This window comes from Capra hircus, chromosome 5, assembly GCF_001704415.2.
Source record: "Capra hircus breed San Clemente chromosome 5, ASM170441v1, whole genome shotgun sequence".
Lineage (NCBI taxonomy): Eukaryota > Metazoa > Chordata > Mammalia > Artiodactyla > Bovidae > Capra > Capra hircus.
In genome coordinates this window covers 10,690,690-10,708,913 of record NC_030812.1, presented here as the reverse complement: position 1 = coordinate 10,708,913, position 18,224 = coordinate 10,690,690, and the positions used below count along the sequence as shown (strand labels likewise).

The 18,224-nt window shown below is 38.1% G+C and overlaps 1 protein-coding gene and 1 pseudogene across 5 annotated transcripts in view; both read left to right on the top strand.

Moving 5' to 3' along the window:
- PPFIA2 (PTPRF interacting protein alpha 2) overlaps nt 1-18,224 on the top strand; it is a 523,670-nt gene that overhangs the window by 422,678 nt on the left and 82,768 nt on the right. For all 5 annotated transcript variants that reach the window (XM_005679766.3, XM_005679765.3, XM_013963702.2 and 2 more), the window contains 3 exons: nt 738-958; nt 7,824-8,061; nt 11,801-11,830. In XM_005679766.3, coding sequence (XP_005679823.1) covers nt 738-958; nt 7,824-8,061; nt 11,801-11,830 — 489 coding nt within the window. The remainder of the gene's footprint in view (nt 1-737; nt 959-7,823; nt 8,062-11,800; nt 11,831-18,224) is intronic.
- LOC102171845 lies at nt 12,389-18,214 on the top strand (annotated as a pseudogene).

Genomic DNA, 18,224 nt, shown 5'->3' with positions numbered 1-18,224 from the left:
CCCCCCAGAATCATTTTACATCCTCACAAAAATGAAAACCTAGTTGTAAATAGCAGGAAATCTAGGACTGCTCTCTTTCTTTCAGCCCTCTCCTGCCTTCAGGTCATAGCCTGAAAAGCACTGGTCTCTTGGTCACTTAAGACTGTTACTCATATGGAGGACTTATTGTATTAATTTTAAAAACATAGTCGTGTAAATTGATGTGCCTTGGACTTAAAAAAATCAATGAGGCATTTAAACAACCAGAGCAGTGGAGATTAAATTAAATCTTTGCAATGTTTTTATTAATACTTTGTTAGAATACAGGAGAAAGAATTCCTGTGTAATTTATTGTGTGGTAATATTTCTACCCTCAGTCTAATTATTAATAGTATAAGAAATGGAAATGCTTAAGTACTAGTGAATAGAGATTGTTACATTTACAAAAAGTGAAAACATGGGAAACATGGATGCTTTAAAATAAGTACTACCTTAAACTGAGGTTGAACTAGAAATCGTGCAGAAGTTTTACATTTTTATTCCTATTAAAATATTGATATTTATGCTGAAATTAGTACCTTCCATGACTTAAGTATCAAGGAACTATTTTATTGACATGATAAATAAAATGTTTATAATCAATTCTGCCTTTGCCGAGGTAGCTATAAAAGCATGTGTGTTTTGGGTTTTTATTTTCAAAATAGTGCTTTGAAAATGAGCAAGATGAAACATACTGTAATTTTTGCTTTACCTTCCAGGTGAAGTCTCTTGGAGATCATGAGTGGAATAGAACTCAACAAATTGGAGTGCTAAGCAGCCACCCTTTTGAAAGTGACACAGAGATGTCTGACATTGATGATGACGATAGAGAAACAATTTTCAGCTCAATGGATCTTCTCTCTCCAAGTGGCCATTCTGATGCCCAGACATTGGCCATGATGCTTCAGGAACAACTGGATGCGATCAACAAGGAAATCAGGTGATTCAGGGATTTCTGATGGTCTCAAGGGATTGGAAGACCTTGATTCTAAAATTGTGATCATCAGTGAAATCAGAAGCACTGGCATCCAGATATTCAGACCTAACCCTGCACCTACCGAATTATAATGTGCAGTTTCACAGTTTCCCAGGATAAAGTTAGGACAGCTTTTATAAGAAACATATGTGAAAAATGCAGATTAATGATATTCAGTTCAGTTCCGTTCAGTCGCCCAGTCATGTCTGACTCTTTGCGACCCCATGAACTGCAACACGCCAGGACTCCCTGTCCATCACCAACTCCCAGAGTTCAGTCAAACTCACGTCCATTGAGTCAGTGATGCCATCCAGCCATCTCATCCTGAGTCATCCCCTTCTCCTCCTGTCCCCAATCCCTCCCAGCATCAGAGTCTTTTCCAATGAGTCAACTCTTCGCATGAGGTGGCCAAAGTTCTGGAGTTTCAGCTTTAGCATCATTCCTTCCAAAGAACAACCAGGACTGATTTCCTTTAGAATGGACTGGTTGGATCTCCTTGCAGTCAATGATACTAGAGCAATATAAATGAATGAGGTAAAGGTGAAATCTTCGATGACTTTTCCAAATGAATTGAATATCTGAGTAGCACTGGATCTTTAGCTTGATTAAACTTCAACCTATCTCTTACTCAACTGCTGCTGCTGCTGCTGCTACTAAGTCACTTCAGTCGTGTCCGACTCTGTGCGACCCCATAGATGGCAGCCCACTAGGCTAGTTCCTCTAATTTGATTTTCCTTTACAATTAGTAGAATGCCTAGAGTTTAAATGGCAACCCACTCCAGTGTTCTTGCCTGGAGAATCCCAGGGATGGCGGAGCCTTGTGGGCTGCTGTCTATGGGGTTGCACAGACTGAAGTGACTTAGCAGTAGCAGAGTTTAAAACTGTATTTTTTAATTTAGCAAAACCATATCATCTCTCATCAGGTTTTTCTGGAGTCATGTATGGCCAATCATTTTAAAGTATAAAATTTCTTTTTTTTTGAAGAGGAGGCAATTTTTCCATTGGAATGTGTTTAAACATTATTAATATTGTACTATGTTACTTTATTAAAACTTGCTTTGGGATTCTGATTTTTGGGTGAAGTTAAAAGGCACCATGAAAATAAACTTCAGAGTAACATAATTCATATTCTTTCTGTACGTGAGATATTATAATTAGGAGTAATTATATTGCCGGGAGAAATATCAAGAACCTCAGATATGCAGATGACATCACCCTTATGGCAGAAAGTGAAGAGGAACTCAAAAGCCTCTTGATGAAAGTGAAAGAGGGGAGTGAAAAAGTTGGCTTAAAGCTCAACATTCAAAAAACCAAGATCATGGCATCCGGTCCCATCACTTCATGGGAAATAGATGGGGAAACAGTGGAAACAGTGGCAGACTTTATTTTGGGGGGCTCCAAAATCACTGCAGATGGTTACTGCAGCCATGAAATTAAAAGATGCTTACTCCTTGGAAGAAAAGTTATGACCAACCTAGATAGCATATTCAAAAGCAGAGACATTACTTTGCCGACTAAGGTCCGTCTAGTCAAGGTTATGGTTTTTCCTGTGGTCATGTATGGATGTGAGAATTGGACTGTGAAGAAGGCTGAGCACCAAAGAATTGATGCTTTTGAACTGTGGTGTTGGAGAAGACTCTTGAGAGTCCCTTTGACTGCAAGGAGATCCAACCAGTCCATTCTGAAGGAGATCAGCCCTGGGATTTCTTTGGAAGAAATGATGCTAAAGCTGAAACTTTGGCCACCTCGTGTGATGAGTTGACTCATTGGAAAAGACTCTGATGCTGGGAGGGATTGAGGGCAGGAGGAGAAGGGGATGACAGAGGATGAGATGGCTGGATGGCATCACTGACTCGATGGTTGTGAATCTGAGTGAACTCTGGGAGTTGGTGATGGACAGGGAGGCCTGGTGTTCTGTGATTCATGGGGTTGCAGAGAGTTGGACACGACTGAGCGACTGAACTGAACTGATATTAGCATTTTTAATAATGTTGTTGCTTAGAGAAGTCTAAGATTCAGAGCAAAATTGAGAGAAAAGTGGAGTGAGTTCGTGGCCTCAGACATACATATCCTCCCGCATTGTCAACATCCTTAATAAGAGTAGTTTTTGTTACAACTGATGAACTGACATTGATGCAGCATATTTTTTTTAAATGTCATTTTATTGTGGTAAAGGGGCTTCCCTGGTGGCTCAGACAGTAAAGGATCTTCCTGCAATCCAGGAGACCTGGATTTGATCTGTAAATTGGGAAGATCCCCTGAAGAAGAGAATGGCTACCTACTCTAGTATTCTTGCCTGAGAAATTCCATGGACAGAGGAGCCTGGCAGGCTACAGTCCATGGGGGTCACAAAGAGTTGAACATGACTGAGCAACTAACACTATTGTAGTAAAAGTCACATAATATAGAACATACTATTTTAACCATTTCACACAAAAATTGGCACAATAAAGGACAGAAATGGTATGGATCTAAGAGAAACAGGAGATGTTAAGAAGAGGTGGCAAGAATACACAGAAGATCTGTACAGAAAAGATCTTAATGACCCAAATAACCGTGATGGTGTATCACTTACCTAGAGCCAGGCATCCTGGACTATGAAGTCAAGTGGGCCTTAGGAAAGGTCACTATGAACAAAGCTAGTGGAAGTGATGGAATTCCAGCTGATCTATTTCAAATCCTAAGAGATAATGCTTTAAAGTGCTGCACTCTATATACCAGCAAATTCAGAAAACTCAGCAGTGGCCACAGGACTGGAAAAGGTCACTTTTCATTCCAATCCCAAAGAAAGGCAATGCCAAAGAATGTTCAAACTACCACACAATTGCACTCATTTCACATGCTAGCAAGGTAATGCTCAAAATCCTTCAAACTGGGCTAAAACAGCATGTGAACTGAGAACTTCCAGATGTTCAAACTGGATTTAGAAAAGGCAGAGGAACCAGAGATCAAATTGCTAAATCCATTGGATCATCAAAAAAGCAAGAGAGTTCCAGAAAAACATCTACTTCTGCTTTCTTGACTATGCCAAAGCTTTTGATTGTGTGGATCTCCATAAACTATGCAAACTTCTGAAAGAGATGGGAATACCAGATCACCTGATCTGCCTCCTGAGAAATCTGTATGCAGGTCAAGAAGCAGCAGGTAGAATCAGACATGGAACAATGGATTGGTTCCAAATTGGGAAAGGAGTACGTCAAGGCTGTATATTGTCACCGTGCTTATTTAACTTATGTGCAGAGTACATCATGTGAAATGCTGGGCTGGATGAAGCACAAGCTGGAATCAAGATTTCCAGGAGAAATATCAATACTCTCAGATATGCAGATGAGATGACACCATCCTTATGTCAGAAAGCAAAGAGAAACTATAGAGTCTCTTGATGAAGGTGAAAGAGGAGTGAAAAAGCTGACTTAAAACTCAATATTCAGAAAACAAAGATCATGACATCTGGTTCCATCACTTCATGGCAAATAGATGGAGAAACAGTGGAAACAGTGGCTGACTTTATTTTCTTGGGTTCAAAAATCACTGAAGATGGTGACTGCAGCCATTAAATTGAAAGACGCTTGCTCCATGGAAGAAAAGTTATGACCAACCTAGACAGCATATTAAAAAGCAGAGACATCACTTTGCCAACAAAGGTCTGTATAATCAAAGCTACGGTTTTTCCAGTAGTCATGTATGGGTGTGAGAGTTGGACCATAAAGAAGGCTGAGCACCTAAGAATTGATGCTTTTGAACTGTGGAGTTGGAGAAGACTGTTGAGAGTCCCTTGGACGGCAAGCAGATCAAACTAGTCAATCCTAAAGAAAATAAATCCTGAATATTCATTGTAGGGACAGATGCTGGAGCTGAAGCTCCCATACTTCGGCAAACTGATATGAAGAACCAACTCATTAGAAAAGACCCTCATACTGAAAAAGATTGAAGGCAAGAGGAGAAGGGGGATGACAGAGGCTGAGATGGTTGGATGGCATCACTGACTCAATGAACATGAGTTTGAGCAAACTGCAGGAGATGGAGAAGGACAGTGAAGCCTGGTGTGTTTCAGTCCATGGGGTCTCAAAGAGTCAGGCATGACTGAGCAATTGAACAACAACTATTTTAACCATGTTTTTCTGTATAGTTCAGTAACACGAAGTACATTCACATTGTTTTGCAACACTTAATGTCACCCATCTTCTGAATTTTTACCTTCCTGGACTGAAACTCTATCCCCATTAAACACTAACTCCCCATTCACCCCCCCATCCTACCCCCACCTCTGGGTTCCTGGCATCTAATGTACCTTCTGAGACTATGAGCTTGACTATTCTAAATACCTCATATCAGAAGAATCAAACAGTATTTCCACATTTTGGTTCACTGTTGGGTGTCTGAAAAATGTATGATGATGTATACCCAATATCATGATATCATACAGACAGAATATTTTTGCTGTCCTAATAACTCACTGTGCTCTGTCTATTCATCCCTCTCCCCCTGCCAACCCCTGGAAATCACTAATCTTTTTATTATATCCATGGTTGCCTTTTCCAGAGTATCATATATTTGGACTCATACAATATGTAGCCTCTTCAGATGGTTTATTTCATTTAATCATATGCATTTATTGTTCCCCCATGTCTCTTCATGGCTTGATAGCTCATTTCATTTTAGCACTGGAAGTTATTCCATTGTATAAATGTACCAGTTTATGTATCCATTCACCTACTGAAGGATATCTTAGTTGTTTCCAAGTTTGGACAATTATGGATAAAATTGTTCTAAATGTCTATGTGCAGGTTTTTGTGTGGACCTCAGGTTTCATATTCTTTGGGTAAATATCAAGGAACACAAATACTGAATTATATATTAAGAGCATGTTTAGTTTTGTAAGAAATTGCCAAACTTTTCCAAAGTAAATATGTAAAAAGAAAATTTTGTGGTGATCATTACCTTGAAATTAAAGATTATATATCATTGGAAATCACAATAATCCATTTATAGTTAAGAGGAAGATATCTCAGGATGGATCAAATTGCCAACATCTGTTGGAACATAGAAGAGGCAAGAAAATTCCAGAGAAACATCTACTTCTGCTTTATTGACTATGACAAAGCCTTTGACTGTGTGGATCACAATAAACTGTGCAAAATTCTGAAAGAGATGGGAATACCAGACCACCTAACCTGCCTCTTGAAAAACCTATATGCACATCAGGAAGCAACAGTTAGAACTGGACATGAAACAACAGGCTGGTTCCAAATAGGAGAAAGCGTACATCAAGGCTGTATATTGTCACCCTGCTTATTTAATTTATATTCAAAGTACATCATGAGAAATGCTGGGCTAGAAGAAGCACAAACTGGAATCAAGATTGCCGGGAGAAATATTAAATAACCTCAGATATGCAGATGACACCACTCTTATGGCAGAAAGTGAAGAGGAACTAAAAAGCCTCTTGATGAAAGTGAAAGAGGAGAGTGAAAAAGTTGGCTTAAAGCTCAACATTCAGAAAACCAAGATCATGGCATCTGGTCCCATCACTTCATGGGAAATAGATGGGGAAACAATGTCAGACTTAATTTTTTTGGACTCCAAAATCACTGCAGATGGTGACTGCACCCATGAAATTAAAAGACACTTACTCCTTGGAAGAAAATTTATGACCAACCTAGATAGCATATTCAAAAGCAGAGACATTTACTTTGCCGACTAAGGTCTGTCTAGTCAAGGCTATGGCTTTTCCTGTGGTCATGTATGGATGTGAGAGTTGGACTGTGAAGAAGGCTGAGCACCGAAGATTTGATGCTTTTGAACTGTGGTGTTAGAGAAAATTCCCTTGTATAGATTCAGCTTAAATAGGATCTTTGCCGCAACCCCGCTAAAATTCTTTATTCTTTGTGTCTTTGTAATAAATAATTTATGTATATTCTTGAAGTTTCTCCCTGATTAAAGAAAAAGAGTAATAGTGATTTGTCTTCTCAAAAGCATTTACAGCAACAGTTTTTCTTAGAACATTTAACTATCTAGCATATATGCATTATTTAAATTGCTTAGTGCTTATGTAAAAGCAAGTTGGCTAAGTCAGGGTTTAATTTGGTCAGATTATAATTAAGCATGACCATTTTTGAGGACTCTATCAATCATGCTTTTTCACTGGATAGGAGGTAGGAGTCAATATCCTTGTTGAGACCTGAGTTCTTAAAAGTCTCACATATTAGTTCCTAAGTACAAACGTAAGATTAAGATTAGAGGCAGTAATTAACTAGACACTCAAAGTTTTAAAAGAGTTTTAACAGGTAGTAGTATAGAAAACGGAGAAGGTCATGGCACCCCACTCCAGTACTCTTGCCTGGAAAACCCCATGGGCAGAGGAGCCTGGTGGGCTGCAGTCCATGGGGTGGTGAAGAATCAGACATGACTGAGCGACTTCCCTTTCACTTTTCACTTTCATGTTGGAGAAGGAAATGGCAACCCACTCCAGTGTTCTTGTCTGGAGAATCCCAGGGATGGGGAGCCTGGTGGTGGGCTGCTGTCTATGGGGTCACACAGAGTTGGACACTGCTGAAGGAACTTTGCAGCAGCAGCAGCAGTTTAGAAAGGGTATCAAACTCTAAACCCAAGGGATTATATGTCATTTGGAAAGAAAGATTTTCTAGTTCTCTGCCAAGAAGTCTCTGGAATTTATTGTAAGTTATATTGTCTAGGGAAAAAATTAAAATGTTAGATTTGATCTAAAAATATTCACAGTTATTTATTCACTTATTCATTTGATGAATTCCAAACATTAATAACTTTATAACAACATGTAATGTATCAAAATTAACCTGTTATCTTTCAGACTAATTCAAGAAGAAAAAGAATCCACAGAGTTACGCGCTGAAGAAATTGAGAACAGAGTGGCTAGTGTGAGTCTGGAAGGCCTGAATTTAGCAAGGGTCCACCCAGGTACCTCCATCACTGCCTCGGTCACAGCTTCTTCACTGGCCAGCTCGTCTCCCCCTAGTGGACACGCAACGCCAAAGCTCACACCTCGAAGTCCTGCCAGGGAAATGGACCGGATGGGAGTCATGACACTGGTATGGCGCGCCCAGAGAGCCTTTGCTTCCGCGAGAGTTACTGATGCATCGGCTAGAATTTACTGGATACTTCTTCTCATCTAAAAGCTGTGTGCTTTGTCATTTTCCTTTTTTTCTTAATAAGCCTATGTGATAAGTACAAATATTAATCCAACTATGAAGTGAGGAAACGAAGCCTAATAAAAACCTATGTGATAAGCACAAATATTAACCCAACTATAAAATAAGGAAATGAAGCCCACGCAGCTATAATTTCCCAAGGTCACATAATTTGTAAACGGAAGGAAGAGCAGAAATCTAAATATCACATGAGAAATCTGAATAATTTAGACCATTAAGTTCATTTTTACTGATGATATCTTGATGAAGTACATTGAGACTGGGTGTTTCTTTTTTTTAACACAGTAAGTTTCAAAATTATTTATTATAATTGCTTCAATACACCAACATAGAATGTTATAATTTTATAATAGAAAATTATAATTCTAAAAGAAGAGCTTAAATTCTAAAACAATAGCAGCAAGTTCCTGAGCTTTATAATTCCATGTCAATAGTTTCACCCTTCTTTATCCTTTAATTTTTTATTTCATGTATCTTCATTTGAGATTAAAAGTCAGAAATCTAAATTATGAAATACTCTTAACATATGAAAGAAAAATTAAAATACCCTTTGCCAAAAATAATGTAGGTAGAGTGACTGCTGACTGTCATAATGTTTAGTCACTTTATCCTCATGATAACATTTGAAAATCTAAGGGCATTATCTTGACCATAAGTAATTGAAATGTTGAGAGTATGGATAAATGTCCTTGTTCAACACAGCTAGTAAAGAGGAGCTGAATTTTTCTTCAAATTTGCCAAGTCAAAAGCGTATACTATTTTATCTTTGTTGTTTTCAGTGGTTAGGAGGGAAATATATTTCAATATATTTTCTGTGATTAAGGACAATGATAATGAAGATTGTAATATTCTGAACTCTTTATGAGGGGAAAATCTATGTTTTGTCGTGAATATTAGAACTATATTAAAACAATAAAATTTAAATTAAAAATAAAACTTTGGAGATGGAGATTAATTAGAACACAAATAGATCAAATAATAGATGATATACTGCAAAAATCTAGTACAAGTATAACAAATGGAGGAGAGATTAATAATAGGACAGAAGAATATGAATATTAAGTGTATATAGTATTTGTGGTCAGAAGGCTGTGAAACCTCTATAAAAAGTGTCACAATGCCTGCATCTGTATACATGTGTATAATATATGAACAAAGAAGGTTAACTCAATTTCTAAATGATTGTTAAATCAATCTTTTTAAAAGTTATGTTGCAATAATGTGTATTGTGGCAAAAAATGGCATTAGAATTAATATATATAAAAGTGCACATGTGTGCATATATGTATGTGTATGTGTGTGTGTGTGTGTGTATAATATTCTCACCCCAAGGGGAAGACTACCCTGTAAGTAAATGATTTTTAGATTTTATCTTCATAAAATTTCTACTATGTATATCAGTTTAGGTATCTTTTTCTTTAATTTTGCAACTGAAAATTGGAACAAAAGGCTATTTATGAGGCAGTATTTCCTATATCCAAAGTCTTTACAATTATGAAACTTCCAGGCAATAAAATCTATATAAAAGAGGAGTGATGAAAAAAAATTAAAGTGGAAATATCTCCTTCAACCATTGAGTATCCTGTTCCTTGCTTATTTCCAGATGGAAAATCCAAATAAAGACCAACTAATCAAAGTGGGTCCCAGCCAGATACAGCACAACATTTTAGCCAATGTACTAAGATAAACTAACCCAATATACTGAGCTCCAGTTTGATCTATGACCAAATCATGATCTCCCTGTTTTAGAAGTCTAGGAACCGAACTTCCTTGGTGGTGCAGTGGTTAAGACTCCACATGTCCGCTAAAGGGAACACGGTTTTGATCCTTAGTCAGGGAACCGAAATCCCACAGGCTGTGGGGTATGCCCTCCCCTCTAAAATCCAGGAGCCATCCATCTGATTAGAGTAATTAAAAATGATAGTGTATTTGGCTTAGTTTCTGCATGTGTAATTTATGCTATGTATATTGATGATCTACTTGTCATCAAAGCTGTAGTAAGAATATTGGCCCACAAGGGTATAATTTACTTAGCATTCAAGCCAAGAGAACTTTGGTTATTTCTGTATTGCTATTATTTTCAACACTTTTTCAACCTATTATTTTGACCTTTTAAGTATTTTCATTATATATTAGCATTATAACCCTTGACAGTGTTGTTATTTTTATAATAACAAAATAATATATTTGTATCCATTTACACATAATGTTTGGTTGTGTATGAATAGGATGCCACTGCTCTCATGCATTTTCTTGAGCAGTTATAAATAAAACACGGTAAAGAACATTATTATACTATAATTAGAGTACTTAAAAGCTATTAGAGAATTTCCTGAGGATAAAAAGGAAAAAAGTAAACAAAAATTAAACATTTAAAATGTTTAATATCTGACTCAATAAAACAAAAAATAAAAGCCAGGAGGTCCTTATCACCTAGTAGAACTTTGTCATCAAATTCATTATTGTTACGGTGAAAGACAGGTTTTCCTTTACCTGTACAAAATATTGAAGAAAAAAATAATTTTGTTGGATGTAATTCATGTTTGAATATAAATTTGAAATCAAAGCAAAATTTTAAATTTTAGGGACAGACAGGCAGAGATTTTAAAACCATTGTACTCACTCATATTGTTCATATTTACGTATTTAGCAAACATAGATATTTGTCCTGGTAATAAAACCTATTGATATCTACCTTTACCTCACCACAAATCCAGAGGCATAAATAACATTAGTAACATCTAGTTACTTAGAATATTGAATGAGGTAAATCAACCCATTTTTCAGTAGCAACAGAAATATAAAGTAATGATAATGAAATAATTTAACTTAATAATTTAATGAAATAATAATTTATTTCAATTATTTAAATTTAATTTAAAGTAATAAATAATGAAATAGTTTAACAAGTGCTTTCCTTACATAAGACAAATGAACAAATATTAAGTGAATATGTTTTATCTGAGGTCATAAAGAAATAACTTTTTTTATTTTGTTTAATTCTGTAAGAGAGCACTATGAAGGAAACAGAAGCCCCAGATATATGCTGTACTTACTGAAGCCAGAGTTTTAGGTATTTGGGAAATAGCATCTGAGAAAGCAGAAGCTTTCAGTATTTCAGATGTCAGAAACTTTGAGATCACGTAGGAATAGCATAACTGCCCAAAGGAGGTCCAAGGCCCTGCATAGGCAGGATAAAAGGGAGTGTTTATAACCACTTGTATGTACATTGGCGCTCCCTTTACACATAATCCTCTTCACTCCCATCTATGTTTCCTTGGGAGGATATAGTCCCATGTTTACTTCTGGCCAGTCACTTCATGTATGTTTCATATTCCCTAAGGTCTGTGTGTCTCACAGCTCAGGTTTCAGGCATGTACACATGCTCCCTTCATGAAGACCTGCCCCTCTACCATGCCATCTAGGAAGTTTCCTCTTGAAAATAGCTCCCTGGAGGAATGCTTTTATAGTGATTAAAAGACATTTGTTTTGAAAAGAATGGAATGAAAGTTTAAAAAAAGAAAGTTAAATTATAGCTACTATTTAAATTTGTGACACGGTCAAATGATAATCATTAACTGGTTCTGTTTTGTGTTGTTTTTATTACTGCCAATCATAGCCAAGTGATCTAAGGAAACATCGGAGAAAGGTACTGTATATTTCTTTGACATGATTACTAATTGAATGTTGTTTTTTCTATGAAAGGTTTAAAATTGTCTTTCTGATAATTGAAGCATTTTATTAACATAAAAATATTAAAAGTATTTAAGTGCCTTTGAATTGCTTAAATGCAATAATAAGAATAAATGTCTAAAGATAAAATTATTTATACTTTCTAGGATAATGTTTAGACTGGGTGAATAAATTTTCCTGATTTTCCACAGAATTTTTAGACCTCTTTTGGAATAATTAGGTACTGCTGATACTAGAACAGTGATGCTTGTTTTTAAATACAGGTTTTAATATTGTTGGTCAGTCACTAAGTCATGTCTGATTCTTTGTGACCTCATGAACTGCAGTACACCAGGCTTCACTGTCCTTCACTATCTCCCAGAGTTTACTTAGTTACATAAGACAAGCAAATCAAGAAACAATTAGCAATAAAAGATAGCTTCTTAGTCATACTTCCCAAGAGCCCGGGCATGCCATGCCATGCCTGGCCAAGGGTAAGCACCAGGTCAGAACTCAGAAAGTGTGAGGAGAAATCATGGGCAGGAATGTTTATTGTGAAGGTAAGGTACACAGGCTTAGGACTGACTAGTTTGAATCATTTCAGTGGATCATAGGGTCTAGGGTCTATCTCTAGTTGTCTGACACCTGGCCTGTGATGATTAAGGCAGAGGAATAGTGCCTCCTAGAGGGTAAGGGCTTCCCTCAAAACTCAGTTGGTAAAGAATCTGCCTACAGTTCAGGAGACCAGGGTTCCATCCCTGGGTCAGGAAGATCCCCTGGAGAAGGGAATGGCAACCCACTCCAGTATTCTTGCCTGAGAAATCCCATGGACAGAGGAGCCTGGCAGGCCACAGTCCAGGGGTTTGCAAGAGTCAGACACAATTTAGTGACTGAACCACAATCAGAGTGCAAGAGCCAGACAGAAAAGATGATTTGGGATACTGATCTAGAGTGTTCGGTCTGCATATGGAAGGCACACTTCAGGAACATAGCTTGCTATCTCTAGGAATTAGCTAGCCCAGGGAGGGGGCATGGCTCCAGATACCACTTTCCTGTTTAGAATGAAGTCAAGAGAATAAATCTTGGGTATAGGAAACAAGCTTCCATTGTGGCTCAGCTGGTAAAGAATCTGCCCACAGTGCAGGAGACCTGGGTTTGATCCCTGGGTTAGAAACAAATGGAATAAAGTTCAGATTCACAAAATAACATTGTGTTAGATCATTGAGAGTGGCAGAGCTCAGATTCAGGAAATCAGATGGGACAAATTTTAAAGATTCAACCTACTATCCAATGCATAAATAAGTCTATTTTTTAGCATTTTCAAGATGTGATAGTAAGCTTATGCCCAAATACTTCTGCAACTAGGGAACTTTTTTTTTTTTTAATTAAGGGAATCCATATTATGCTTCAGTTCAGTTCAGTTCAGTGACTCAGTCATGTCCGACTGTTTGCAACCACATGAATCTTAGCACGCCAGGCCTCCCTGTCCATCACCAACTCCAGGAGTTCACTCAGACTCACATCCATCGAGTCCATGATGCCATCCAGCCATCTCATCCTCTGTCATCCCCTTTATCTCCTGCCCCCAATCCCTCCCAGCATCAGAGTCTTTTCCAATGAGTCAGCTCTTCACATGAGGTGGCCAGAGTACTGGAGTTTCAGCTTCAGCATCATTCCCTCCAAAGAAATCCCAGGGTTGATCTCCTTCAGAATGGACTGGTTGGATCTCCTTGCAGTCCAAGGGACTCTCAAGAGTCTTCTGCAACACCACAGTTCAAAAGCATCAATTCTTCGGTGCTCAGCCTTCTTCACAGTCTAACTCTCACATCCATACATGACCACTGGAAAAACCAGAGCCTTGACTAGACAGACATGACCTAAACTGAATTTTATTTTTATTGTCCATCATCGATCTTCTTTTAGTATCTTCTCTTTGACACTATCAGTTAGTTCTCAATTGCCAAGTTTATCATGCATAATGTTATTACCATTTTTCTTTGACTTCCTTCACCACTTAAAAGGATTATACTGGAAATACAGGAAGAAATCTGAGTATATGATATGTGAAATAATTTCAGTGTGTATAAGAGGGGAAAAATGTAAAGGAAGATCTTTTGCAGAAATAAAACCTCAGGGAATTTAGGGAATACAGAGAGATGATTGATAAGAAAGGGAGGTTATAGTGCGGTGACTTCCGCTCCGTGCAGACTGTGGTGTGGACTCAAGTGGCACCTGCGAGGGGCCCGGGACTGAGTTGCTGAAGGCCAAGGTCCTCGTTGGGGGCCCCTGCAAGAGTGGGAAAAACCATTTTGGCCAACTTTCTGACAGAAGCTTCTGACATCACTGAATACAACCAAACCCAAGGAGTGAGGATCCTGGAATTCGAGAACCCACGTGTTACCAGCAAACAACAAAGGCATGGGGTGTGAATTTGAGCTCTGGGATTGTGGCGGTGATCCAGAGTTCGAGTCTTACTGGCCAGACCCGTTGAAGGGCTCTAATGGGGTGGTGATCATCTTCAATGACAGCATCCTAAGTCACCTGAAGGAAACTGAGATGTGGTATTCCTGTTTCGTTCAGCAGCAGTTGGTACAGAATGCTCTGTGTCTGTTAATTACACACCACAAACCAGGCTCCGGAAGTGACAAAGAAAACCCAGCTCTGGCACCACCCTTGAACAGGCTGAAGCTGGTGCACTCAAATCTTGAGGATGACCCGGAAGAGATCAGGATGGAATTCATCAAGCATTTAAGAAGCATAATCAACACAGTGTCCGAGAGCAGAGACTCGGAGAAGATGTCCACATCCCAAATGAAGTTAATGTCAGTGAATAGCCTGAAGTCCGTCTACCTAAGAAGGTTCTCATCACCCTTTGGCTGTAGAAGGTGTTTTCCTTATTTGCCCCAAAGACCAGTCAGCCAGGGAGTTGACTCCCTACCATCTATTCCCTATCCTTAGTTCAGCTGAGAAAATCCTACTGTTAAATTCTGATTCCTTTGCCCCAGATCTCTCCAAAGAGCTGAAAAACCGAGGTGATTTCTTTTTCTTGGTTTTTTTTTTTTTTTTTTTTTTTGCCTTCTTTCGTATGTCATGTCATTCAAGTTGTGGAATTGTAAAAAAGAAAGAAAGAAAGAAAGAAAGGTAGGTTATAGAAAGAAAACCACAAACTCTAACATTTATTGTATATCAGGGTAAGGAGTTATATGCATGATTTAATTTGCACTTCAAAAGAAATTTAACTGAGTATACTCACTTCTATTTTATTGATAAGGAAATTTAATCTTAGAGTAGATAAGTAATTAGTACATGTCACTCAATAAATAAGAGAAGTCAAGATTCAAATCCATCTCTGATTCTGAAGTCTTTCTCCTCCACTTTACTCATACAGCATGAGATTTAAGTATTATTCAGCAAAGGGGTTCGTGTATAATGTTTTTAAGAGCTGATATTTTGAAAGTTGGCCTATTTTGACCTGCCATCTGGAGAGAGGAAGTTGTTTTATAAGACGGTGTTTCAGAGAAAAAGTCTGGAAACAGAAATAATCAGGCTTCCCAGAAACAATTGTGGAAAACAATCTTGGTAAAATAATGGAACTCTGAAAACATAAATATGTATTAGGGAGAGTTTGGAAATATGCTTTACAAGTTTAGATAAGATGTGAGTTTAGAAAGGGTTTTCCATAGTATCAACATTATGCTGAAAACAGTCCTTGAAAAAGATTCTTCTAATAGCACTATATTCATTGAAATGGAGAAAAGAGATCTTATTAAGATCTCTTATACAGTTAAGGCCTTCTCAGGTGGCTCAGTGGTAAAGAATCTGCCTGCAATGCAGGAGAAGGAGATGGATGAGTGTTTGATCCCAGGTCAGGAAGAGCCCCTGGAACAACAGATGACAACCCACTCCAGTGTTTTTGCCTGGAGAACACCATGAGCTGCCGGAAGCCAGTGTGAGGAATCCCGCCCGTGACAAGGTCATGAGGAAGGAAGCTGACATACGCAAGGCGTGCTCAGACTTCAGGGACCCCTCTGGAAATTCCTAAGCATGTACCCCAACAAAAATCTGCCGGCTTTTGTGCTCTGCTTTTCCACTCTTCTGACATTTTCTGGAAAAAGTCAATTCAGGGCTTTAGTCTTCTGCATTTGAAAGAGTGTTTCAATCCAAAAACCCCTCCGATGGCTTTCTAGCCTGCCTGCAGGACTCGTACAGCTGCGCATGTGATTGTTTGAGGCCTCCTGACCGCAGGAGGCACAGGAAGCTTAAAACATCCTAGGAATGTAGGAGCTTCCGAGGAGTCAAAATCTTTAGAATAGGACTGATTAAAAGTTTCATTTTTTGGGTCAATGCTTGCTGCCAAATTTTCATATCCTTTATTTTTAGATATAGTTGGTATATAGAAAAACAAGTAGTAGACCTGGTATTAGCAACATTAGATCTTCGAGTTAAGTACCTTCTTTGTTATATCCCACTGCACCTTTGTTCTATAGAGATGTAACTTTAATGCTTTAAGGAGATGCAAATTAAAGAAAAACACTTCAGGGGAAACAAAATCAACATTCATTAAGGAAGAGAGATAAAAAGTGTTAACAAGCTTCTTGGCCAGAAGATAATGTAAATCACCTGAGACCTTTTGTATACAAAATGATGTATAGAAAGAGTCTGGGCTGCGAACGCTACATAATTCTGTGTTACCCATTGATCTCCATGTTTTATCAAAAGTATAAAAGGCCTTCTGAACAATAAAGGATGGGGGCCAGGGGCCGGGGGCCAGGGGCCGGGGACCAGTTTCTCGGACCAGTTTCTCGAACTAGTCTCTCGGCCTGGTTTCTTGGGACTCTGGCTCCCCCCATGTCTCTCTCTTTCTCCTCTTCTCTCCCCTTTCCTCTCTCTGCTCTTTACTTTAACTTCAGGCTGAATCTCCATCTGGGGCGCGGAGGCTCGCCAGGTCTACTTACTTGCCCCGGCTGTTAAGACCCGCACGAAAGGGAGCTTAAGGCGAGGCACCCTTAGATATTCAAGCGGGCGCCGGTGGCCCAACGTAGATGGTGCAAATTCCTTGTCTGGAATTTTATTGGCCTTCCGCGTAAACCAAGCTATTCAGCCCTCTTCCTCCACTTAACCTTCTTACTACACTATAGTTTCTTAATCTAATCTTACATTAATAAACAAACAAGTCTTTCCACGCCAACGCCGTCCACCCTTCGAGTTCCCTGGATCCACCGGGGCTGGACCCCGGCAATGAGCAGAGGAGCCTGGCGGGCTACAGCCCATAGTGTTGCCAAGAGTCCGACACGACTGAAGCAACTGAGAAGACATGCACTATGCTGGTAAAAGTAACCTAGGTTTGAATGACAAGAGCCCAGACAGACACTTTTATTGTTTCTCCAATACATGAAGTATCGCATATAAATGCACTTATGTATAATAGCTTAATGTAAAGAAACTAGCGGGACATTTATAGACAAAAGACGAGAATATAGTTTTAAACTTTTTGTTTTAGCCCTATTGAGACATTTCTTCATCAGAAGTTCTAGAACCATACATCTTTTAGCTACAGTTTCTGCAATCTTTCTCTCTCTCTCTCCATATATATATATGGTTTAAATGCAGCATTGTTTTTAAAAATCTTTATCTTACAATTCAGTTGGTTGTTGAAAAGTCTTATTTTAATTCAGTTCTGTATATCCATCTCTGGCAAAACTTATGGTATGGTGAATTGTTCTGGACTTGGAACTAAATTCTTTAAAGAAATCCCTTTCATCCCATCTGCTTATGGTGATCTGTATGCCGTTTTCAATTTTCCCATGAGAATTAGTGAAATTAAACAGTTTGAAAAAATTCCATTCTTACCTTTTATTATTCTCACTTTAAAAAGAAAGTTTTTTTCTTATAAACTGCAGCTCTTTTTTTAAAATATCTGGGAACACATTTAATTAGCCTGATTTAAAACACCCTATCTGATAACATTTTATTTTATCAAATTCTCACTTCAAAACTCTCCCACTTAAAAGATGTCCATGGTATGATAACCTGACTATGCATATTTTTAGTGAATTAGTTCAAATATGTGTTCAATAACTTTGTAAAGCGTTTACATTCTGATATATTTAATGGACTCCAAAATAGCTTTTCCATAGTCCCTGGATATTGATGTATGGTGTTTATTTACAGTTAACTAATATTTTTATGTAGTAAGTCCATTTATGTGTGTGTATGTCGGTTTTAACTGGAGTGTCTTAACTTTTAAATAGTTATGAAATTCCTACTCTTTAATAATGTGAGTTTTTATGTGTAAGACTTATATGCCCTAAATTTCTTGTTTTGCTTTTATTTTAGAATTACTCAAATAGCCTTGCTTTAATGAGTTTCTA